At 34.4% G+C, this 27,408-nt stretch overlaps 1 protein-coding gene across 1 annotated transcript in view; it reads right to left on the bottom strand.

Moving 5' to 3' along the window:
• The window catches only part of HFM1 (helicase for meiosis 1), a 131,958-nt gene that overhangs the window by 45,609 nt on the left and 58,941 nt on the right, over window positions 1-27,408 (bottom strand). Inside the window, exons 21-29 of the mRNA XM_060085245.1 lie at window positions 26,392-26,498; window positions 26,249-26,296; window positions 11,687-11,784; window positions 11,477-11,605; window positions 5,761-5,846; window positions 5,447-5,530; window positions 5,163-5,320; window positions 3,600-3,703; window positions 3,014-3,148 (exon numbers count right to left, since the gene is read on the bottom strand). Coding sequence (XP_059941228.1) covers window positions 3,014-3,148; window positions 3,600-3,703; window positions 5,163-5,320; window positions 5,447-5,530; window positions 5,761-5,846; window positions 11,477-11,605; window positions 11,687-11,784; window positions 26,249-26,296; window positions 26,392-26,498 — 949 coding nt within the window. The remainder of the gene's footprint in view (window positions 1-3,013; window positions 3,149-3,599; window positions 3,704-5,162; window positions 5,321-5,446; window positions 5,531-5,760; window positions 5,847-11,476; window positions 11,606-11,686; window positions 11,785-26,248; window positions 26,297-26,391; window positions 26,499-27,408) is intronic.

The raw sequence follows: 27,408 nt of genomic DNA on the forward strand, positions 1-27,408 counted from the left end.
AAGAATAAAATACCTAGGAATAAACCTACCTAGGGAGACAAAAGACCTGTATGCAGAAAACTATAAGACACTGATAAAATAAATTAAAGATGATACAAACAGATGGAGAGATACACCATGTTCTGGGATTGGAAGAATCAACATTGTGAAAATGACTATACTACCCAAAGCAATTTACAGATTCAATGCAATCCCTATCAAACTACCACTGGCATTTTTCACAGAACTAGAACAAAAAATTTCACAATTTGTATGGAAACACAAAAGACTCCAAACAGCCAAAGCAATCTTGAGAAAGAAAAACGGAGTTGGAGGAATCAGGCTCCCTGACTTCAGACTATACTACAAAGCTACAGTAATCAAGACAACATGGTACTGGCACAGAAACAGAAATATAGATCAATGGAACAGGATAGAAAGCCCAGAGATAAACCCACGCACATATGTTTACCTTATTTTTGATAAAGGAGGCAAGAATATACAGTGGAGAAAAGACAGCCGCTTCAAAAAGTGGTGCTGGGAAAACTGGACCGCTACATGTAAAAGGATGAAATTAGAACACTCCCTAACACGATACACAAAAATAAACTCCAAATGGATTAAAGACCTAAATATAAGACCTGACACTATAAAACTCTTAGAGGAAAACATAGGCAGAACACTCTATGACATAAATCACAGCAAGATCCTTTTTGACCCACCTCCTAGAAAAATGGAAATAAAAACAAAAATAAACAAATGGGACCTAATGAAACTTGAAAGCTTTTGCACAGCAAAGGAAACCATAAACAAGACGAAAAGACAACCCTCAGAATGGGAGAAAATATTTCCAAATGAAGCAACTGTCAAAAGACTAATATCCAAAGTTTACAAGCAGCTCATGCAGCTCAATGTAAAAAAAACAAACAACCCAATCCAAAAATGGGCAGAAGACCTAAATAGACATTTCTCCAAAGAAGACGTACAGATTGCCAACAAACACATGAAAGGATGCTCCACATCACTTATCATTAGAGAAATGCAAATCAAAACTGCAATGAGGTGTCACCTCACCCCAGTCAGAATGGCCATCATCAAAAAATAAATGCTGGAGAGGGTGTGGAGAAAATGGAACCCTCTTGCACTGTTGGTGGGGATGTAAAGTGAAACAGTCACTATGAAGAACAGTATAGAGGTTCCTTAAAAAACTAAAAATAGAAATACCATATGACCCAGGAATCCCACTACTGGGCATATACCCTGAGAAAACCATAATTCAAGAAGAGTCATGTACCACAATGTTCATTGCAGCTCTATTTAGAATATTCAGGACATGGAAGCAACCTAAATGTCCATTGACAGATGAATGGATTAAGAAGATATGGCACATATATACAATGGAATATTACTCAGCCATAAAAAGAAATGAAATTGATTTATTTGTAGTGAGGTGGATGGACCTAGAGACTGTCATACATAGTGAAGTAAGTCAGAAAGAGAAAAATAAATACCATATGCTGGCACATATATATGGAATCTAAAAAAAAAAGAAAAAGGTTCTGAAGAACTTAGGGTCAGGATAGGAATAAAGACACAGACGTAGAGAATGGACTTGAGGACATGGGGAGTGGGAATGGTAAACTGGGACAAAGTGAGAGAGTGACATGTACTTATACATACTACCAAATGTTATATAGATAGCTAGTGGGAAGCAGCCACATAGCACAGGGAGATCAGCTCGGTGCTTTTTGACCACCTAGAGGGGTGTGATAGGGAGGGTGGAGGGAGATGCAAGAGGGAAGAGATATGGGGATATATGTATATGTATAGCTGACTCACTTTGTTATAAAGCAGAAACTAACACACCATTGTAAAGCAACTGTACTCCAATAAAGATGTTTAAAAAAAGGAAATTAGTGACATTCTATCATTTTGGGAGTTATTGCGAAACAAATCTCTCAGCATGGCAGAAAGAAAATACAGATTATTGAGTACAGATCATTGAGTTTAAGGATAAGTGCTATAGCCCTGAATTTGATTTGGGCATTAACTATGAATCAATTATGTATTTTATCTTTAAAAAGAAAAAAATCACATATTTCCTAAATCTGTGCATGGAAAAGGCAAGAGATAATAATCAGTCAATGGCAATGATCTCTTCAAGCACACAGAAAACTATTTATCATGAAAAGAAACCAGATATCTTTGGAGAAAAGGCTTATTACATGTCTAGGTCTGGAATTATAAAAGGTAAGCCTAGAATATCATATCACCTCACACAGCAAGGAAGCTGTCAAGACTACTAGGGACATAGCAAAAGGATTCAGGAGCCAATCTGGTATATCTAGATGGTATCAAGATGATATATCTACAACATTTATGAGTAATCAGCAGTTTGAACATTAACTCAATATTGGATAATTATTAGTTACTATTAGCTTTTTATGTCTAAGAGTAATGCAGTATTTTTTTTCTTAAATCCTTACCATTTACAAATATATACTGAAACATTTACGGAGAAAATAATATGATATCTGATTTTCTTCAAAAAATACAAGGGGAAATCTAAACAGAGGTATAGATGAAAATATATTAGCCCTGAGTTGATCATTGTTTAAGGTGGGTGATTAGTACATGAAGGTTCAATATACACTTCTTTCTACTTTCGTCTTTATTTGAATGTCCCATAATAAAAAAAAATGTGTTTGTCACCTGCTTTGCCTTATCAAATCCGTTAATTCTTGTACATCACTTGCTCTCCCCCTGACACGGCCATAAGAATGGAGTGGGTATGAAAAGGGGGAAATGTATACAAAAAACAAGTCAAATAATTCTTTGCTCCAAAAATCACCCCAATTTTGACAAATATCAACACTAAGAATTCCTACTGTACATTATTAATGCAATTATTAGAAAGTCTAAACATCTAATTCCACAGTATCCACAATCTGAATGAAGCAGTACTATACTGATGATACTACCCTCAGCCATATCTTTGCTTTAATGCAAAACAGGACTAAATACAGCTATTTACCTTTACTGGGCCCTGCTATTGAATGTTTAAAATGGGACATCTCTGTTTCTGTTTTTTTTCGCATAATTATTTGATTTCCAAATCTCTTGGGTCCTAAGTAAAAGACTGTAAATTTCTGCTGTATATCAAGTCCAACTGAAAAAAGGAAAAAAAAAGCATACAAATGCTTATTTAAGTCATATAAATCCACACATGAGACCATTTATTTGTTTTTATACCTGTTATATTTTGTACCTTTTTGAACTGGAAAGTCTACCAAGTCCAGGAAATAAAAATGTTTTAAAGATACTTTAAAAAGTATAACAAATGAAAATTTATGCATCTGTCATAAAAATAAAAATCAATGTTCCTACAATAATTGAAATTTATCTTAAAAAATAAAATGTCTATAATGTCCAAATATATGAAGCTTGGATATATACATATCCAAATATACGAAGCTTCCTTTAAAATTATTCATTTTACTTAAATAAATTATTTTTACACAATATTGCTTATGTTGTTTTTCTGTTTTACATAAAGGAAATAATTTTTAAATGCTATCATATTTTTTACATTCATGTCTCCATTACTTCAATGAACTTACCATATTCAGAACTAATTAGATGTATGCTAAGATCTTCAGATTTAAGAGCTCGCCTCACATCAATCTTTTTAGCCCAATTTCCAACTTTTAGCAAAACAGAATCCCTGAAAAAGAGTAATGCATCATTTAATAGTGATCTTGAACACTAAATGAAATGAAATAATAAATTAATGTTCAAGGGCTAGGTCCTATCTGGTAGTAAACTGAAGTCAGTTACTGAAAACTACCTTCCCCAAATTCTGAGGATAGGGAAATGGAGTGTCAATGGAGCTACCGTTACCATAATTTTCTTAACTATATGTTCACCCAACAGCTGGTTCTAAGTTGCACTGAATCATTTCAGGCCTGCTTGAATATATAATTGCTATCAATAACCTATGACTTTGACCTTAAATCACTACCACTTTAAAATGGCTATACGTAAGTTACACGAATTTGTGAGAACTTCAACAGTATTTTTTTAAATGATATGAAATAGTTTGTATCTAATGACAACACATCACCAGCAACCAATTTTGTGATTGACCTTATTTTAGCCTCCTACAGTCAAGGCTGTCATTAGATTTAGTTGTCACAGAGAATAAAGATTTGTATAATTATATATTCTCTGTAAATGTATCATGGCTAGTTGCAGGAGAGTAATTATCAGTGAAAAGGATATCCTTATCAGTCACTGCAGTCCCATTAGGAACCTTGCACGGGATGTTTTAGGAAGCCATATTCCAGTACACTATCAAAAATTAGGAGATTCCCATTTCAGAATCACTGCCATCCTGAACTTACAGGTACAGTTATATGCTAGGAGCATAGGCTCTGGAGTAAGAATGCTTGGCTTCAAAACTAGTTTTTGCTGTAAACTACCTATATAACCTTGGTCTCAAATTTCTCCTCTATAAAGTATATATAATGATAGCAACTATCTCATATAAAGATTAAACAATTCAATACCTGGAACCTACTAAGTGCTCAAAAAATATTAGCTGTAGCTACAACTATTATCTTTAGAGTTTGCTTATGACACCCTGGGAGAAAATATCAATATGAAATAGTATTAGAAAAAAGGCTGAAGTAAAAATTATAGAATGACATGCTAGAGAACTAGATATAAGGCAAGGTACCTCCTTTATCTACTGGATGTGGTTGCCTGGATCCTACAATGGCGGTAGTAGTTTGTTAGATTTTAATTTGGAAATAGAAGATATATTTTGAAGTAAGTAGGAGGAAGATTGCACTCAAAGAGTAGTAAGGTCATGAATGATAGGAGAAAAGCAACAAAATAAGAAAGTTCAGCAACAGTGAATTAGAGCTACTCCTAAAGGTCATCTATTACTTGTTTCAAACCATGGTGATAGACTTTACACTTTGTTCATTTCAGTACTAAATATAATCTAAAACAACAGACCCAATATTAGTATCTTCTTTAATAGACAAACTATCCCATTATAGAATCAGGAAAATGTAATTTAATTGATCCCACCATGATTTTATTACTCTTTTCCTCAGCACAATTTTTCTTTTATAGTATATGCTTAGAAATAAAACAAATAGAAATTTCACACTTACATAATTTTGTGCTTAGAAACCAGTTGATTATCTGCATCACCTATGATTAAGGTAACGTAGTGAGAATCTGGTGCTGTTCTTTTAGTTTGTAGCTGTTCAAAGTTTCTTAATATAACAGTCACTAATATTTCTGCCATGGTATCATTATATCTTGCAATCTTTAAAAAAGGATAGGCATAAAAAGTGTTAAAAAAATAACCTTACTACTCATACTCACCTCCAAGTCAGCTATGGGTAGCTGTATTCCTGAAAATCAAAATATATGAAAAATAGAAAATATTTACCTGTTCCACTTCAAGTTCATATTTTGGTAGATACATCACTGTTTCTTTTATCTGAGTTCCAAAAGGGGGATGTCTATTTAAAATCTAAAAACATATTTATGTCATTATGTTCTTATTACAACACTAAAAACTCTTTTAGTAAAATATTTCTAGAGTCAATAGTTTTAACATGCTTATTACCTAAAATCTTAAGTTAAAAATATATATGACTATGAGGGGGAAATCATTTTTTAGTAGAAATAAAGATATAAAAGTCAGGCTTTAGAATTTATACAGAATTCAGGTAACATTAGGAATAAGTAAATATTAAATACCAGTTCAAGTTTCCTTGCATCTGTTTCTTCTATCTTTTTAAAGGTAGTCAAACCTGCATTTACCATAGCATTTGATAATGTTACACCTGTGGAAAATTAATCAAATAGTTTTCAAACAATCCATTTAAAACTAAATCTACACTTAAATATTTAACAACTACATTAGTAAAAAAGAAAAATTTAAAGAGCCAGACTAATGACTTATTTTTAAAGTTGTTAAAAAATGTTCTCAATTGGATTAATTGGGCTGAGACGTTATTTGATTGTTCATATTTATTTTTTCAAACTCAAATAAAACACTCGTGCTTTATAAAAGAAAGAGGAATTCTTTGGTCCACATGATGTCTCAACCCTTAGTTTTACCTTATGTCATAGAGCAAGTACCAAGAAACATCTACGGTTATACTCGTGTTTTTAAAAAAGGCAACATTATTCAGGGATGGGAATAGTGTTTCATGAAGCTATGGCTCTCTGAGCATTTCTGTGAAATGAAATGAACTCATTTCATTGAAATGAGTTCATGGTAGGTTTATGTTGAACTTTTAAAGAAACAGGAACTCAAGAAATTGAGTTCTCTCTCTGTTTCTGTACTAATTCAGATAATTTTACTCTTCTGCCTAAAATTTCCAATGCCTTTCCATTGCATTTAGAATAAAACGGCAATTTCCTTACTATGGCCAAACTTCCTTACCTATATGACTTGAACACAGCCTACCTCTCCCATTTAATTTCCTACCATTCTCCTCTTGCTGACTACTCTCCAGCTACACCGGCTTTAATTTTGCCTTAAATACATCAAGTGCTCTTCCATCTTTGGACCTTTTCTGTTTCTTCATGCTTTGAGAAACTGTAATTTTTAATTCTTACACTCATATGAATGAATTTAACCAAATCCCAAAATAGAAGATACTGTCAGAAGCATAAAATTCTAAAGTAGTACCACCTTGTTTAAGGAACACATATTACTGATGAGGGTATGATACTCCTTTCCTTACTCATATCTTTAACTATCCTTGGGAATTCTCTTACTCAATCTTTAGACACAACTCCTAGTATTCTTAATTCCTTAATGTTCATTTCCATTTTCCCTTATAACCTTTCCTGACTTTTTAGTTTATAAACATTGCTGAAAATCAATTTGTATTCATTATTTTTTTCCTGGTGCTCAATAAGAACTTAAGATTTTTTTTGTTTGGATTCTCTCACTTTTCTATTACATGAATTTTGCTGGTCAATATTTGTTTCTTTTTGTTCAGCTTAAGTGTGAAAAACATGTTTGTGTTCAACAATTTGGAAGGGATAGAATGCAACTGATACCCAGACTGACAATGTTCTAGAAAGTCAGAAAGACTGGCTTCTTCCAGTATAGTGAAATTTTATTAATCAATTTTTATGGATAATTCATACTTTATTTAATCATTCTGCTATTGATGGACATTTAAGATTATGTGATTATAAACAACATTTATATTTGTATCCATGTGGAAATATTTCTATAAATTTAATTGCTAAAGTGAAATTGCTGTTTTAAAGAGATTGTGCATTTTAATTGGTAGATATCATGAGACTTAGGCTCCAACCAACACTGCATGAGAATGTTCATAACCTTATACTATCTCCACTACAGGATTTTTAGTTTTTGCTCATGTGGTGAGTGAATATAGTTTCCTTTGGAATTATTTATTTATTTTTACAATTTTATCGACTGAAGTATAATTCATACACAATATACTTGACATGTGATTTTGTGTGTTTATGTATGTGTGTGTATGAGAAACTATCACCACAACCAAGCTAATAAACATTACCATTGCCTCTAAAAGTTTCCTTGTGCCCCTTTGCTATTCTTCACTACCTCTTCTGTCCCCTCCCCACACGGTCCCCAAGCAACCACTGATCTGCTTTCTATCACTATTCTATTTTCTAGTCTTTTATTTAAATGGAATTAAATAGTTTTCTTTTTAGTCTGGCTTCTTCTACTCTGTATAATTATTGTAAGATTCATCCATGTTGTTGTTTGTATCAACACTTCATGCCTTTTTATTGCTGAGTATATATATCCATACTATGGGATATACCACAATTTATTTTCCATTTGCCTGTTCATGGATATTTAGGCTGTTTTCAAATGTCTTGGTTATTAGAATTGTGTGTCTACATGCTTTTATTTCTTTTGGGTACTTAAGTATGAAAGGGCCAGTTGCATGGTAGGTTTATGTTGAAATTTTAAAGAAACAATCAAATGGTTTTCCAAAGTGGTTGTAACATTTTACATTCCCCCAGTGAGAGTTCCAGTTGAACCACATCCTCTCCAGCACTCTGTCAAGTTTTAATTATTTTAGTGGCGACTTCCCTGGTGGTGCAGTGGTTAAGAATCCACCTGCCAATGCTAGGGGACACGGGTTCGATCCCTGGTCCGGGAAGATCCCACATGCCACAGAGCAACTAAGCCCATGTGCCACAACTACTGAGCCTGCTCTCTACAGCCCATGAGCCACAACTACTGAAGCCTGCACGCCACAACTACTGAGGCCTGCGTGCCCTAGAGCCCATGTGCCGCAACTACGGAGTCCAAGCGCCGCAACTACTGAAGCCCACGCGCTGCAACTACTGAAGCCCACGTGCCTAGAGCCTGTGCTCCATAACAAGAGAAGCCACTACGATGAGAACCCCACACACCACAACAAAGAGTAGCCCCTGCTCGCCATGACTAGAGAAAGCCTGCACACAGGCAAAAATAAAGTTTTTTAGAAAAGAAAAATTATTTTAGTGGATGTGTACTGGTATTGCATTGTCATTTTAATTTGCATTTCTCTAATGACTAATGATGTTGAACATCTTCTCAGGTGCTTATTTGCCATACACATATCTTCTTTGGTGATGTGTCTGTTTGAATCTTTTGCTCATTGTTTTATTCAGTGGTTTGTCTTATTATTGAGTTATAAGAATTTTTTATACATTCTAGGTACAAGTCCTCCATCAGTTATATGTTTTGCAAATATTTTCTTCCAGTCTGGTGGCTTGTTTTCTCCTCCTCCTCCTTCTTTAATAGTATTCTATGAAAAGCAAAAGTTTTTAAGTTTTGATTAAATCCACTTTACTGTTTTTCTTTTATATGGTTCGTGCTTTTGTGTTGTATCTAAGAAATTCTTTGCCAAATCCAAGATCACCTGCTGACTTTGAAGGTCGAGGAAGAGGGCTATGATCAAGGAATCAAGTACTCTCTAGAAGTTGCAGGCAGGAAAATGGATTCATCCCTAGTGTTTCTAGAAAGGAAAACAGCCTTGCCGAACCTTGATTTTATCCCAGTGAGACCCACATCAGATTTCTAATCTACAGGACTTTAAGATAATAAATTTGTGTTGTTTTAAGCCACAAAGTTTGTGGTAATTTGTTACAATGGCAATAGAAAATTAATATAGCATAGTTTTTCTAATTTTAGTTTCTGATTGTCCTTACTAGTATGTAGAAATAAAATTAATTTTTATATATTTACCTTACATCCTTCAACCATGCTAAACCTTTCCTACCGTGCATGGAATTTTCTACATAGATGATCATGTGATCATGTATGAATAAAAACATTTTTACTTCTTTCCTTTCCAATCTGTATACTTTTAGTTTCGTTTTCTTGCTTTACTATACTGGTTAGAACCCCTAGTACAATGTTTACTGGAAGTAGTTACTTTACAGTGAGCATCCTTTTTGTTCCTCATCTTAGAAGGAAAGCATTCAGTCTCTCACTATTAAATATGATGTTAGCTGTAGGTTTTTCATAGATGTCCTTTATCAATTTGAGAAATTTCCTTCTATTTTAAATTTGTTGAGAGTTTTTATTAGAAGTGGATTTTGGATCTCGTCAACTTTTTTTGGCATTATTGAGATGATCATATGGTCTACTTTAGCTTGTTAATATGATGAATTACATTGATTGACATCAAGTGGTAAACTAATCTTGTATTGCTAGAATAAACCACATTTGGCCATGATATGTTAGCCCTTTTATCTATCATTGTGTTCAATTTGTTAAAAGTTTATAAAGAATTACTGCATTTATATTACTGAGGGATATTGGTCTGTCTTTTTCTTGAATGTCTTTGTCAGGTTGTGATAACAAGGCAATGTTGGCCTCATAGAATGAGTTGGGAAGTATTACCGCCCCCCCTTTTAAATTTTCGGAAAAAGTTTGTGTAGAATTGATATTGCTTCTTATTTAAATGTTTAGTAGAATTCACCAGTGTAACCTTCTGTACCTGGGATTTTCTTTGTAAGGTTTTAAACCACAGATTTAATTTCTTTAATAAATATAAGCCTACTCATGTTGTCTATTTCTTCTTGAGTGGACTCTTGACAGTTTGTGTTTTTTAAGGAATTTTCCCATTTCATCAAAGTTGTGGCATTTATTGACATAAGATGTTTATAACATTCCCTTTCTATTATTTTGCCATCTATAAGATCTATAGTTATATCTCACATTTTTGTTTTTGGAAATTTGTGTCTTTTTTCTTTATTGCTTGATCAGTCTGACTATAGTATTATCAATTTCATTAATATTTCAAAATAATCACCTTTTTGTTTTGTTGATTTTTTTTGTTTTCAATTTATTTATGCTCTTTTAAAATTATTTCTTTTCTTCTGCCCACTTTGGATTTAATTTGTTCTTTTTCTCATCTTATCACATGGAAACTGAAATCACTCTAGAGAACTTTCTACTTTTCTAAAGTAAGTGTTTTAGTGCCATACTATTAATAATCATTCTATATAATTTCAAATTTTTCTGTAAGTTGAAATCTCCTAAATATTGTATGTAACCTTCTTCCCAATTCAGAACTCTTATCTCTGTGGGATGGGCGTGGCATTTGGTTTGCCAGGACTTATGTATTGATAGGAAGGTGAGCCTTTAATCAGGAATCTTTCTTCTACTTTGACCTTGCCTTCACCAGTCAATCTCCACCTTCACCCCAGTTCCCAGGACTGGTCAGCTCTCTGACTGATTTCCCCCACTGATTTCAAACTTCAAGGAAATACAAAGTAGTACTTCCTCACAAAATAGCCAGAGATCTTTGTTCTAAGGAATAATTAGACAATCCCCAGCTATCTAAGAAGGAGCAGGGTCACAAAGCCAAAGACACCAAAGTGAAAAATTCCAAAGTGCTTTAGGCATACCCCAGTCTTTGTAAATGGCACTGTGTAGAGTTTTTCAGTTCACATCCTGAGCTAGATCCCAACAGACAGGAAAAAAACTTGTCTATAGAATATCTATGAAAATCATTACTAATATTGAAATGTTATTGAAAAAAGAGAAAAAGTAAGATATAAATAAGTGACAATTTTCTGTAATGAATTAGGAATGACCAGGACTGCTAGCTTTGTACCTTGTCATTGAGATCAAAACAAAACAGTCATAAAAGTAGAAGAGAGAACAACACATAGTTACCTAATTACTAAAACAAAATTTCACTCTTGGTTTGAGAACAAATTTAAAAATAAGAACATTAATTTTTATTAGCTTTCCAAACTGATTTCAAATAGAATCCTTTAAGCATAAGCAAATGAAAATCAGATTTTCAAGAGAAGAAAGTATAGTAACTTATTTAGGCCCATAAACACATTTTTCCTTAAAGGTCTATAACCATCTTAGAACAATTTTTCTAACAGTGAAATACAAAATAAATTGCAGACATTGACACATTGCCTACCTGTATTCAGTACCTACCGATTTTTTCCAGCTGTTTGGATACATGCAGAGAGTTTTCCCAAAGTTTACATCTAAAACACTTCGCTAAAATCAAACTGTTCAACAGTACAGCAAACTTTTCTTGAATAGCCAGAAAATCTGACAACCCTAAAAAAAAGTTTCCAATATTAAATCTAGTATACTATTTTACTGGAAAAATATTGAAAATCTATTAATCCTATAACATACATCTTGTAATTCGTGAGCCATTTCTGAAAATCTTCGAGGTATCTTGCGTCAAAGCAAAGTCTTGTATGGGAATGCATCCTAGCTGAGCCTGAATAAGACTGGGGAAAGAAGAAATTTTATTATTTCTTTTTAAAAATTACTATCTCACAGTGTTTGACATCAGTGACTGAAGTATCTCTTCTTAAAATTCCTCTCTGCCTTGATTTCTGTGACACTACATGACTCTGTATCTTGTATCATAATTATTGCAAGTCATTGTTGACTTCCTCTTCCCATCCTCTAAAAGGTCAGTTCTCATTTTTCTACTCTTCTTTATTCACTCAACCTCTCTTTCTCTCAAAAATCTCATTTCTTCTCAAGATTTTTGTTATTATCTCTAGATTGATAAATTTCAAATGATCACAGGGCACTTTCACTTTGACTGTTTTTTTCATCTCAACACATCTAAAATTTGTTATCATATTCTTCTCCAATGCAGCTCTGACTTTGGGCTTTACTATATATAGGTATTATAGAAAGCAACACAATTTATATAATCAGCATATATTTATTAAGTACCTATTGAGTAAAAAGCATACTGTGAGGTGATAAAATTCTGTTCAACATTTGAAGATTGGTAGCTTATTAGTTGATTATTAGCAACAAGCAGTTGCTTGGCTACAAAATTTGAGGGGGTGGAAAGAGGGGAGAAAAAAAGTTACTGTCTATTGTGCCTACTATCTCCCAGGTCTTTGCTACCTCTTTTGTCTGTTTACTTATCTAACCGGACGTTGATATGCAAGTTCCCCTATGATTCTAACTAAAATTATTAGACTTGTATTACTCTCTGGGGGGATCTCTTCTAAGATCAAAAACAGGTACACAAAGAGAAAGGGTAGAATAGTTATATTTTATGGTTTAGTTTTAGCAAACAATATATGAAAATAGAAGCAACTAACTTCACAGAATGGGTGCATAGAGCTGAAACTACAGAATGATTACTTCTTTTGGCTATAATATATGCTTCTGAAGATTATTTTATATCATCTATTTAGAAATGATTGTACACCCCATGTTCATAGCAACATTATTTACAATCGCCAAAGTATGGAAGCAACCTAAGTGTCCATCAACAGATGAATGGATAAAGATGTGGTATATATATATACACATACAGTGGAATACTACCCAGTCATAAAAAAGAATGAAATTTTGCCATTTGCAGCAACATGGATGGACTTGGAGGGCATTATGCTAAGTGAAATAAGTCAGAGAAAGACAAGTACTATATGATATCACTTATATATATAATCTAAAAAATACAACAAACTAATGAATAAAGCAAAAAAAGAAGCAGACTCACAGATACAGAGAACAAATTAGTGGTTACCCATGGGAAGAGGGAAGGGGGAGGGGCAATACAAGGGTGGGGAAATATAGGATTATTATGGGATTACATGAAATCATGTGTGTGAAACTTCTGAAAATTGTAAAGCACTATAGAATTTAAAGAATATTTCATTCAATTAAAAAAACATATCTCACAACCTATTAGCATTAAGATTAGCATTAAAGAAAGTTGGAAACTAAGAAAAAAGAAAGAAAGAAATGGTTATAAAGTTACATGGTTTATTAACAAAGAAGGAACTGATGGGAAAATGTGGATGGGGTGCTTTCAAGTGCTGGATAAATAAAACTTCTTGTGAAACTATCCTGGAATGCACAAATGCAGAATATATACAAAATTATAGAGTAAAAATAAGACTTTTGAGGTAATAGTTATGTTTAACATCAACATACCTTAATAAATAGGGCACTTTTCAACATCATACTTCCCTGTCAGAAACTTTACCACAAAAAGCAGTATGTAAGAGAAGAACAAACCTGACTCCATGTTGGATCTATTCCTTTAGCTCTAACATTTGTGCTCTGTTGCCTATACTTAGTCATGCTGGCTCTGCACCTTTGTAAAAATGTTGCCTATGGCTTCAAATATACATAATAGCCCTTTCTCAATGCTCTGCCTCCTAGGCTTGACCTTTAAAGGTATAACATGTTTACATTCATGTAGAGATAAAAAGTTGCAGAACAGAAAATAATGATTGTTGATTGTCATGTTGGAGGTTTACAGGAACACTGGGACCAAACCTATGTGGACAGCTGCAAGAACAAAGGATTCTGGCACCAAGAAGTCTGCAACAACCAGCTACACCCTCTCCCCTTTTAGTATAAAAGAAGCCTGAATTCTAACTCGGGTAAGATGGTCCTTTGGGACATGAGTCCACCATCTTCTTGGTCTGCTGGCTTTCCAAATAAGTGGCTTTTTCTTGCCCCAACACCTGTCTCTCGTTTTACTGGCATGTCATGCAGCAAGCAGTACAAGCTTGAACTCGGTAACAATAAGCAGGAATGGAAGGGAGAACAGGGATTTATTCTAGTAGGTACAGAACCTTGGCAGGGCTGTCTGTCTCTCTCCACTAGATAAGGCCAGCCTGAGCTTATCCTCAGTAGAAATAAAAGTCTCACAGCCTCAGGTAAGATGGCACCTCTGCTATCTCAACTAATGGGGTCAGACTTGCATGATAGTTAAGTAATGACTAAATCAGGGCTATTGTAAGGATTAAATGAAATAAAGTAATGATGCAGTTTAAATTAGGTTCAACCATGACCAGACTATAGAGACTTAAATATAAATGGTTTATTCTCTTACATAAAAGAACTCCAGGGGCCTCCCTGGTGGCGCAGTGGTTGAGAGTCCGCCTGCCGATGCAGGGGACACGGGTTCGTGCCCCGATCCCGGAGGATCCCACATGCCGCGGAGCGGCTGGGCCCGCGAGCCATGGCCGCGGAGCCTGTGTGTCCGGAGCCTGTGCTCCGCAACGGGAGGGGCCACAGCAGTGAGAGGCCCGCGTACAGCAAAAAAAAAAAAAAAAAAAAAAAAAAGAACTCCAGAGTTAGGCAGTCTAGGGCTTGGTATGGTGGTCCAACAAGTCACCAGAGACCTAGGATCCTACTGTATTTCTATTCTGCCATGTATGGCTTCCATTCTCAGGCCATCTCATGGTCTAAGGTGATTGTTGGATTTCCAGCCATTACACATTCACTCCGTACGACATGTTGGAGGAAGTGGTGGGAGACAACAATTGATGCCCTGTTTACCACCTGACTCCATTTCCTTTAAGCAGCCTTCTAGGAAGACATATCTTCTGCCAACATCTCATTAATTGGACAAACTTAGTCACAGGGCCTTATTTAGCTACAAAGTTGACTGGGAAATGTGATCTTTTCCCTGCGAAAGTAAGAATAAATACTGGGACAGTCAGCTAGCAGTTTCTGCTATAGGTATGTACAAGTATACCACATTTTATTGCACTTCATTGCACTTTGCAGATATTGTGGGGTTTTTGAAAATTGAAGGTTTATGGAAACCCTGCATCAAGCAAGTCTATCAGCACCATTTTTCCAACAGCATTTGCTCATTTCATGTCTCTGTGTCATATTTTGTTAAGTGCCGAAATATTTCAAGCCTTTTCATTATTATTATCTTTGTCATGGTGACCTGTGATCAGTGATCTTTGATGTTACTGTTGTAATTGTTTTGAATTTTTAAATTAAGGTATGTACACTGTGTTTTTGACAGTGCTACTACACACTTAACAGACTACAGTCTAGTGTAAACATAACTTTTATATGCACTGGACTGGGAAACCAAAAAAACTGTGTGATTTGCTTTATTGAGATAGTCATGTTATTGTGGTGGTCTGGAACTGAACCCACAATATTTCCAAGGTATGCCTGTAAAGCATCTAATGCAGTGCTTGGAACACAGCAAATATTTAAGAAACGGTTATTACTATTATTATTATCAATGGTTGAGCCATTTATGACCTGCTCTCAGCTTCCACAGTTAGCCAACTAATAAAAATGATACCAGAACTTCCCAAAAGACTTCTGTATACTGGTCAACTTAGTAAAGGAAGGTATAGAAAGAGTAGAAATCCTTCATACGAAGACGAGTTAAAGGTGTACTATAAAGCTGTACAACTCTCTTGAGAGGAGAAAAAGTTATTCTGAAGTCATCTCTTTCTGCCTAAACATAGAATAAGAATGCCCAAAGAATCAAATAAGAGAAAAAAATCAAGGTGGCACATGGAGGCTTCTATACATATAACTCCTCTTCAAATTCCATAAAATGATGGACAACTATATAGGTGTGTTTTTGTGTGTTAGTCTCCATCCACAAAACTACAGGAAAGCAAGAAAGCATGCCATTGGTGGGCCAGAAAGTTGAATGTCAGAAATCGTATCTATGAAAAAGATCAAATCTATGAGAAAAACAAAACCGGAGATTATCCATAGTACATGCAGAAGAATTAATAGATCAAGAAGGAGAGAGGGTCCTCGGGTATTTGTTGGAGCAATTCACTGGAATGCTGTATTCTGAGCAGGTAGTTTAGTCTACCCGTCACTCTCTCTCATTTGTGGAAAACATTAAGCAGTTGTGGTATGTATTGAGAGGCTAAAGGAGGGAGTGTAGACACTGAGGCCAGAGAGGCAGGGCAGTTCTCCAGGTAGGAACGAAAACCCCAGTAGAGGTAGAAAGACTTTACTCTTAAATTGCAAGGTATTTCCACACTTTTATGGCAGTCAATCTAATTACTTCTCCACAATCATGAGAGATAGTAAGTAACAGAATAGGTAGGCAAAAATATATTTACAAATGCAAAAGCAAACAGTGAAGAACTACCTAACATTTGAGAAAAAATTTAAAAAGACACACAGTATTATAAACGAAATAACAATTGAGGAAACAAAGTGCACAGAAAAAGAATTTCAAAATAAGTATAATTGATTTATATAATTAAAATTTTTTCAGAGAGATTAGAAATACCATGTATAACATTTCTCCAAAGAAGACATATAGATGGCCAAGAAGCACACGAAAAGCTGCTCAACATCACTAATTATTAGAGAAATGCAAATCAAAACTACAATGAGGTATCACCTCACACCAGTTAGAATGGGCTTCATCAGAAAATCTACAAACAACAAATGCTGGAGAGGGTGTGGAGAAAAGGGAACCCTCTTGCACTGTTGGTGGGAATGTAAATTGATACAGCCACTATGGAGAACAGTATGGAGTATTCAATCTATACAAATTATAAAATAAAACAATATGAAAACGTTAAGAAGAAAAAGACTAAATGATATACTAAATAAAACAAGTATGGCAATATTATTAATAGTAGACAAAACGGAATTAAAAGCAAAAAGTATTCAATAGGACAGTTAGTTGACTCATCTAACCTGCCTCTTTCCATCAGCAGAAACGACAAGACTGGACAAGAAAGGCAACATGGACAAACGGGCCAATAGGTCTGCAGTACCTAACAAATGTCTAAATACACAGGTTAAGTACAACTCCTTTTATGTACAATCCTAAGAAGACAATTTCCTTATGATTTGTTCCTTTATTGCATAATCCATCCTACACTTTTATAGTCATTTCCACAAGCCACAGCTGATTAGACAATATGTCACTCTTCTGTTTACTGTGTACTTGTTCCTTTTCTGTTTGCTTTTCCAAATATATTGGTGGTATATATATATTCCCTTGAACTATCTGACATTACATCTTTAGATCCATTATATAATCTTGCTATATTTTCAATATATTTTCCTCTTCCAATGTAATAAAATTACTCTCTTGATTAATAAAACTTTACATGAAAAACGAGTGATATTTCACTTTGAGTAACACAATTAGCAAACTCTTCCTAATGGCAAAATATGCAATTTAGTGCCTAAGGAACACATCATTCATTTATTCATTTACCATCCACATGGAACAATGATAAAAATTAACCATGTATTAAGCCACAAGTAAAACCACAATATCCATCATAAAGCAGAACACTGACAGGCCACATTCTCTAATTACAATCCAATAAAATTAGAAATTAACAATAAAAGAATGACAATTTTTCCTTTTCTTTGTTTGAATTTTATTTCCTTTATACAGCAGGTTTTTATTAGTTATCTATTTTAAACTTATTAATGTATACATGTCAATCCCAATCTCCCAATTCAATCCACCCCCACCCACCCGTGGTTTTCCCCCCTTGGTGTCCATACGTTTGTTCTCTACATCTGTGTCTCTATCTCTGCCTTGCAAACCGGTTCATCTGTACCATTTCTCTAGATTCCACATTTATGTGTTAATATACGATACTTGTTTTTCTCTTTCTGACTTACTTCACTCTGTATAACAGCCTCTAAGTCCATCCACGTCTCTACAAATGACCCAATTTCGTTTCTTTTTATGGCTAATATTCCACTGTATATATGGACCACATCTTTTTTGTCCATTCGTCTATCAGTGGGCATTTAGGTTGCTTCCATGACCTGGCTATTGTAAATACTGCTGTGATGAACATTGGGAAGCATGAGTCTTTTTGAATTATGGTTTTCTCTGGATATATGCCAAGTAGTGGGTATTGCTGGGTCATATGGTAATTCTATTTTTAGTTTTTTAAGGAACCTTCATACTGTTCTCCATAATGGTTGTATCAATTTACATTCCCACCAACAGTGCAAGAAGGTTCCCTTTTCTCCACACCCTCTCCAGCATTCGTTGTTTGTAGATCTTCTGATGCCCATTCTAACCAGTGTGAGGTGATACCTCATTTTAGTTTTGATTTGCATTTCTCTAATAATTAGTGATGTTGAGCAGCTTTTCATGTGCCCCTTGGCCATCTGTATGTCTTCTTTGGAGAAATGTCTATTTAGGTCTTCTGCCCATTTTTGGATTGGGTTGTTTGGTTTTTTAATATTGAGCTGCATGAGCTGTTTATATATTTTGGAGATTAATCCTTTGTCCGTTGATTTGTTTGCAAATATTTTCTCCTATTCTGAGGGTTGTCTTTTCCTCTTATGTTTTCCTTTCCTGTGCAAAAGCTTTTAAGTTTCATTAGGTCCCATTTGTTTATTTTTGTTTTTATTTCCATTTCTCTAGGAGGTGGATCAAAAAAGATCTTGCTGTGATATATGTCAAAGAGTGTTCTTCCTGTTTTCCTCGAGGAGTTTTATAGTGTCCAGTCTTACATTTAGGTCTTTAATCCATTTTGAGTTTATTTTTCTGTATGGTGTTAGGGAGTGTTCTAATTTCATTCTTTTACATGTAGCTGTCCAATTTTCCCAGCACCACTTATTGTAGAGGCTGTCTCTTCTCCACTGTATGCCTTGCCTCCTTTGTCATAGATTAGTTGACCAAAGTGCATGGGTTTATCTCTGGACTTTCTATCCTGTTCCATTGATCTGTATTTGTTTTTGTGCCAGTACCACATTGTCTGGATTACTGTAGCTGTGTAGTATAGTCTGAAGTCAGGGAGTCTGATTCCTCCAGCTCCATTTCTTTCCCTCAAGATTGCTTTGGCTCTTTGGGGTCTTTTGTGTCTCCATACAAATTTTAAGATTTTTTGTTCTAGTTCTGTAAAAAATGCCATTGGTAATTTCTTAGGGATTGCATTGAATCTGTAAGTTGCTTTGGGTACTATAATCATTTTCCCAATATTGATTCTTCCAATCCAAGAACATGGTATATCTCTCCATGTGTTTGTGTCACCTTTGAGTTTTTTCATCAGTGTCTTATAGTTTTCTGAGTACAACTCTTTTACCTCCTTAGGTTGGTTTATTCCTAGGTATTTTATTCTTTCTGTTGCAGTGGTGAATGGGATTGTTTCCTTAATTTCTCTTTCTGATTTTTCATTGTTAGTGTATAGGAATGCAAGAGATTTCTGTGCATTAATTTTGTATCCTGCAACTTTACCAAATTCATTGATTAGCTCTAGTAGTTTTCTGGTGGCATCTTTAGGATTCTTTATGTATAGTACCATGTCATCTGCAAAACAGTGACAGTTCTAATTCTTCTTTCCAGTTTGTATTCCTTTTATTTCTTTTTCTTCTCTGACTGCCATGGCTAGGACTTCCAAAACTATGTTGAATAATAGTGGCAAGAGTGGACATCCTTGTCTTGTTCCTGATCTTAGAGGAAATGCTTTCAGTTTTTCACCATTGAGAATGAAGCTTGCTGTGGGTTTGTCATATGTGGCCTTTATTAGGGTGAGATAGGTTCCCTCTATGCCCACTTTCTGGAGAGTTTTTATCATAAATAGGTGTTGAATTTTGTCAAAAGCTTTTTCTGCATCTATTGAGATGATCATATGGTTTTTATTCTTCAGTTTGTTAATATGGTGTATCACATTGATTGATTTGCGTATGCTGAAGAATCCTTGCATCCCTGGGATAAATCCCACTTGACGATGGTGTATGATCCTTTTAATGTGTTATTGTATTCTGTTTACTAGTATTTTGTTGAGGATTTTTACATCTATATTCATCAGTGATATTGGTCTGTAATTTTCTTTTTTTGTAGTATCTTTGTCTGGTTTTGATATCAGGGTGATGATGGCCTCATAGAATGAGTTTAGGAGTGTTCCTTCCTCTGCAATTTTTTAGAAGGGTTTGAGAAAGATGGGTGTTAGCTTCTCTGCACTTCCTGGATTTGGTTGTCTCTTTCCTTTCCCATGTTAGGGAAGTTTCCAACTATTATCTCAATTTTTTTCTCAGGTCCTTTCTCTCTCTCTTCTCCTTCTGGGACCCATATAATGTGAATGTTGGTGCGTTTAATGTTGTCCCAGAGGTCCCTTAGTCTGTCTTCATTTCTTTTCATTCTCTTTTCTTTATTCTGTTCTGCAGCAGTGAATTCCGCCATTCTGTCTTCCAGGTCACTTATCCATTCTTCTGCCTCAGTTATTCTGCTATTGATCCTTTTCATATATTTTTCATTTCAGTTATTGTATTGTTCATCTCTGTTTGTTTGGTCTTTAATTCTTCTAGGTCTTTGTTAAACATTTCTTGCATCTTCTGATCTTTGCCTCCATTCTTTTTCCAAGGTCTTGGATCATCTTCACTCTCATTATTCTGAATTATTTTTCGGGAAGTTTGCCTATCTCCACTTCATTTAGTCATTTTTCTGGGTTTTCTTCTTGTTCCTTCATCTGGTACATAGTCCTCTGCCTTTTCATTTTCTCTCTCTTTCTGTGAATGTGGTTTTCATTCCACAGGCTTCAGGATTGTTGTCCTTCTTGTTTCTGCTGTCTGCCCTCTGGTGGATGAGGCTATCTAAGAGGCTTGTCCAAGCTTCCTGATGGGAGGGACTGGTGGTGGGTAGAGCTGGGTGTTATTCTGGTGGGTAGAGCTCATTAAAACTTTAATCTGCTTGTCTGCTAATGGGTGCGGCTGGGTTGGTTCTTTTGCCTGAGGCAACCCATCACTGGAGCCTTCCTGGCTCCTTGGTGGGGCCAATGGTGGACTCCAGGAGGGCTCACGCCAAGGAGCACTTCACAGAATTTCTGCTGTCAGTGTCCTTGTCCCAATGGTAATCCACAGCCACCCCCCACCTCTGCAGGAGACCCTCCAACACTAACAGGTAGGTCTGGTTCAGTCTCCTATGGGGTCACTACTCCTTCCCCTGCGTCCCAATGTGCATACTACTTTGTGTTTGCCCTCCAAGAGTGAAGTCTCTGCCTCCCCCACTCCTGTCGAAGTCCTGAAATCAAATCCCTCTAGCCTTCAAAGTCTGTTTCTCTGGGAATTCCTCCTCCCGTTGCTGGACCCCCAGGTTGGGAAGCCTGACATGGGGCTCAGAACCTTCACTCCAGTGGGTGGACTTCTGTGGTATAAGTGTTCTCCAGTTTGTGAGTCACCCACCCAGTGGTTATGGGATTTGATTTAATTGTGATTGCACCCTTCCTACCATCTCATTGCGGCTTCTCCTTTTCTTTGGATGTGAGGTATCCTTTTTGGTGAATTCCAGTGTCTTCCTGTTGATATTTGTTCAGTTGTGATTCTAGTGCTTTCACAAGAGAGAGTGAGCGCACATCCTTCTACTCCGCCATCTTGAACTAGTCTCGAATGACAATTTTTTTAAAGTATTACTTTAAAATTTTTAAACATAATTTTAAATAATTCTTAAGAGGAAACTAAAACTGAAATTACAAACTATTTAGAAAGAATAGCAATAGATTTAGAAAATCTATAGAACAATGTCAAAGTGGTATTCACTGGAAAATTTGTAGTCTTACATATTTTATAGAAAATTAAAAAAAAATAATAAATGGAGAAAAATACAATTTAAAGGATTACAAAAAGAAGTAGAAGGAAAAAAAAGGACAAAATGGGAAATTAATGAAATAGAAAATAATAGAAAGTAAAGATTAAAAATGTAAAATTAATAGGACTATTAAACATGATCAGTAAGTCAAAAATAAATGGCTTGAAAAGATCAAAATATAGAAACCTCTCGCAAATCTGATTAAGAGAAAAGGAGATGATACAAATAATATTAGATATTAGAAAAGACATTATGTATTTAGAGGAAATTTTTAATTTATTAGAGGACAAAATACTTTATGCCATAAAAACTGACAAGCTGGGTGAAATGAATAGCTCAGGAACATATAAAGTAAGAAAAATTGATTCAAAAAATGTTAGTAACCCTGCAAAGAACAAAAAATGAAAGAAATCATAGAGAAACCCAACTTTTAGATCCAGAGACAATGGTGAGCTAAAATGGGTTGCTCGCTCTTCTCTCTGAATTCTCTGTTTTTACAAATCAGTGAGAAGGAGGTTAATGGATTCCACAATCGAATCCAAAAAGTGTGAGAAATTCCCTGCTGGTGAAACACTGGAAACTTGACAATTAAAAACAGTAACAAGACAAAGATGTTTGCTCTCTCTAAAACTAGAGAACATATACTAAAGGTTCTATCTACAAGAAGTTAAGAAAAATAGAGTTGCAACTATTAGAAATCAAGAGATAAAACTATCAATATTTACAGATAATATGATTGTCTATCTAGGTAATCCCAGCAAACCAACTAAAGGACAACTCATACTATTAAGAGAGTTCAGTGAGATAGCCAGATAAAACTATCAAAATTTAAAAAATTGATAGTCTTCCTATATACCATCAATAAATGACCATAAAATGCAATGGGATGCAATGTAAAGAAGGACTCACAATATCAAACTCCATAAAATACCAAGAAATAAACCTATCAAGAAATATAAAACCTAAATGATGAGTTATAAAATATCACAGAAAGACATAAAGATCTGAATAGATGGAGAGAGATACCATATTCCTAGATAGAAAGATTTCAGAACTGTTAAAGGAAGAATTCTTCCACAAACTAATCTATAAAGCCAATTTCAATAGGACTTTTTATAAATCTTGGCAAACTGATTGTAAAGTTCATAGGGAGGAAAAATGCAGGAATATCCAAAAACATTTTTTAAATAACAGTAAGAACGGACTTGCCTTACCAGATAACAAAACATGCAATAAAAGAATAGCAAGTAAAACAATGTGGTATTGTCATGGCAACAAAATAAACAGGCTAACAGTAAGTGTCCAGAATCAGATCCTTAGGAATTTAGTTTATGAGAAGGTGGCATTCCAAATCAATAGGCAAAGAGAGAAAGACAACATAGTTATCAAACACTCCTGACTATCTTTCAGGGACAAAATATAATTAAATTCTTAACTAATACCACATATAAAAATTAACTCTAGAGGCCTATGAAAAGCCTTTAGGTAAAAATAAAATGATTTTAAAGTAGAAGAAACGATAGAAAAAGTCCTATGATCTTAGGATGTGTGGCAGCTTTACTTACCCAACATTCATTCTTTATTTCCTTATTAATAGCAGAATCCTAATTTTAATATAGGCACACTATCACCAAGACATTTCCCAGTCTCTTTTGCACTTAGCTGTATTAGGTGAGAAAGGGTTATCTGGGACTTCCAAGAAACCTACTGAAAAGAGAGAGGATACTCAAGTGTAATGGCTGAAGTTCTAGTAGTAATTTTGGACAATGAGGTGACCTTGAAATAGAAGTCATGTGTGGAATAGCAGAGAAGAAAGATAGGAACATAGTATTCATGACACCTTGAAGCCACTATTATCTACCTTAGACTATCTACCTTGAGTTGTATATTCTGTGAGAGAAAAGTAGCCTATTTTGTTGAATCTACTGTTAATTCATTTTATTACCATTTTATGTAGTTGAACCTAATCTTAAGAAATACAGGATGGAAAAAAATATATAGGATGGGAAAGGCCTTCCTAAGTAAGCAAGACACAAAACCTAGAATTCATAAGGAAATGACTGACATGTATGATTTTATAACAGTTTTAAATTTCTGTATAAAACCAAATAATATGTATATTCCCTCCTAATAATTAGGGATTTTAGAATTTTTAAATTTTTCACTCATTAGATTGACAAAAGTTCAAGATAAAAAAACAAGTATTGGGAGGATTTATGAAAATGGTCATTCTTTTTACACTGTGGGTGGGAACTGTAAATAAGCTAAGCTTTTTAGAAGGCAATTTGGCATTAAATATTAAATCTTTTCATGTATATACCTTTTAACCCAGAAATTCTTGAAAACTATGGTGTAAATAAAAGGAAGTTCAATTCAGCACTATTTGTAATAGCAAAAGTTTGTAAGCCATCTAACTCTTCATCAGTAAAGGAGTGGCTAAAATTTACAATATGTTCATACTATAGAGTACACTGCTATTAAAACACACATTGATATCAAAATAAATGAGGTTGACGTGTATGTACTGATATAGAAGAACTTCATGACAGGAGCAATAATTATAGTATGACCTTTTTTATATGTAGACATATGTTTATTAGCCCATATATATGTACTTAATAAATAGAAAGGAAATTGGAAGGACCCACAGCAAACTACTGATAACAGTTACTTCTGGGGGTCAAGGGAGACCTGACTTTTTGCTTTATAAATTTTATTTTTGAATCTTTAAAAATGAATCCATGCGTTACTTATATAATAATAAGAAACAAACAAATGTGAAAAGAAATCACTGACTTGGAAATACACCCTATAAGTTCATCGAAAAATACCAAATAAAGAAAACAGAGCTAGTGCTGAAGATGAAAGACACAGGAATTATGAAAAATTAAAAAACAGCCTTAAAGGGCAGAAAGGTGAAGGATAAAATTTTAAAATTAAGAGGATTAACACCTACCTGAAAAAGAACTGATCTGAAATTCAGCAAAGTAACAGGAATATGAGAGAGACATTAAAAGTGGTAACTATTAGCCATCATCACCCACCAAAACACTGTACATTTTGGATTAAGAAAATACCCCACACACATTCACTCTTCCTAGCCACACTCAAGTAGCTGCATAAAGGTGGGAAATTATAATGGGAAGCTAAATTATGATACATATAAAAACAATTATAAAGTCATCAATTTTAAAATCTGACAGTCCCAATCAAAAGAATGTATGACCCAATCTAAGGTAAGGTAAATGAAAGAGTTAAAATTGCAAATAGAGTGTTCCCAACAAGGTGCTTGTGGAAAAATACCTTGATTTAATTTGACTCAGTAGTTGATACAACAGAGTATGTTGAAAAAAGCATTATGAGAATCAAGAGATCTAGATTCTAGTTCTAGGTCAGCCCCCAGTATAGCAACGTAACCTCGAGCAAGTCACAACTTATCGGGGCATCATTTACTTCATTTGTAAAATGAGAGGACCTGGGTACAGGATCTCTAAGTTCTGTATGATCTCTAAGGATATTTAAATTTCTAAAGAAATATATCTAAGAAACAGAACATTAACTTCTGCTGTCCAAGCTGTAGATCTGCCTGATGAGTTGTATACAGCAGTGGAAGTTTGTTTCTGAGATGTCACGGTATTTGGGAGATAAAATTCAGTGAGATGTTAGGAAGTATCCCAGAGAACGAGTGACCTCCTTCAGCTAAGGAGAAAAAGGAAATTCTTTGGCCAACTCGTTTTATTGAGCCACATAAAAAAAATCATTTTTACCTGAAATGATCTAAATCAAATGGTTTAACACTAAGACCTAAATACTCAGAAAACCAAGCACTTGGCATAGCAGAAAAGAATACCTTTGCATTTGTGATTGGAAACTGGGTAAAGTCATTACAATACAATGTAACTTTAGTTTACTCTTCCAGTTACTACTCCTCTATACAAACTTCCCTTTCCTGGGAGAATAGTCATCCCATTGTCACAAATACATTCCTTCACTGATATCATTGCATTTAGTATGTCTTTCCCAGAATACCACTATCGTTCAATAGACATTTACTGCATGTGTTTTCATACTGTCCATTATTTTTATACACATGGTTCTCATTCAAGCCAACCTGAAAGTTCCTGTGGATGAGAAGCATATCTTCTTCTATTGTCTAACTTCCCTCAACAGATTACACTCTCAACGTTTGTTGATTTAAAAATTCACAAATTATCTCTTTTAATTAAAGTCTGAGAGTTTTGGGAAATTAATTTCGCACCTACATTCTGACTCCTCATTCTTATGTAAATATGTTCTTTTTTGTATTAAGGAAAACAAATTTAAAATAAGTTTTAAAAAAAACCTTCATAAATATGAATCAGGGACAGGTAATCGGTATTTTAAGACATTTAACAATTGATTTTCTTTACCAATTTACTTTCATTTCTCTTGTTTTAATTCTTCCTCCCATTGGAAATCTGTAAATAAACAAGGCAACACTTTTATTATTATTATTTATTTTAACTGAATGAAACCTTTTTAAAATTACTTAAAACATATTTAATTTCTGTACCTGATAGTTATCTGATTTGGATCTTTGTTCAAAGTATTCAGTGTTTTCTTTTCATTTATTCTTAATTGTATATCTAGAAATTCCTTGCAGCTGGCTATCATTGTGACCTATAAAATTTCAGCATTTGTTCATTTAGTTATGTCCATTCTTTACTTCTTTTCTCTCATTTATTTTTTCTGTATTTATTTATTTTTAATGCTGCCTTGGGACATCACATTTAGCATAATAGAGTTAAAAACCTGCCTTATACATTTTGCTTCTTTAAGGATTCATTCATTCTCTAACGAAAGTTTACAAACACTTGTTATATGTCAGACACTGTGTTACACACTGGGGCTATATCAGTAAGATTGTAAAGATTAACAAGATAAGTTTAAAATATTCAGGCTAGCACCTAACACATAATAAGCACTCAATACAAGAAGATTTCATTACTATCGCTATTACTACTGTTATATTATTATTCACCCTTCTATAGTTTGCAAATTATTATTCCTATTGAGGATTATTTTGTAATGAAAACAATGCTGTAGGTATTAAGAAATCTGTATTCTAGAGTCTAATTCTGCCAGATGACTCTGCTTTGCTTTCTCACACCTGTAAAATGAAACTAACACCTTTTCTTTCACACTTACTGAACTCAAAATCAGATGAGTTAATGTTATCATTAGGGAGTTCCTATTCTTGATTTCTTCTCAGTTAAGAATAATATTCAATACAACATTGTAAATCAACTATACTTCAATAAAAAATAAATTAAAAAAGAATAATATTTACATGAAAATACAAGCCTTCTACTTATCAATTTTTGTGCAATTTTTAGTATAATAATCTTATCACAATAATCAACTTAAGATATTTTAAATAAAAGTAAATAGTTTGGATTTGAGAATAAATATAAATGTCATGTTTCATGTTCATATCCCCAGTAAAGGAAGAAAGGACCAATACAGTTACCAGGTGCCAAAAACATGACTATGGTTCTATTCACTGCTATAGCTACAAAGTTGCCCCCAC

The sequence above is a fragment of the Mesoplodon densirostris genome, chromosome 2, assembly GCF_025265405.1.
Source record: "Mesoplodon densirostris isolate mMesDen1 chromosome 2, mMesDen1 primary haplotype, whole genome shotgun sequence".
Taxonomy (NCBI): domain Eukaryota; kingdom Metazoa; phylum Chordata; class Mammalia; order Artiodactyla; family Ziphiidae; genus Mesoplodon; species Mesoplodon densirostris.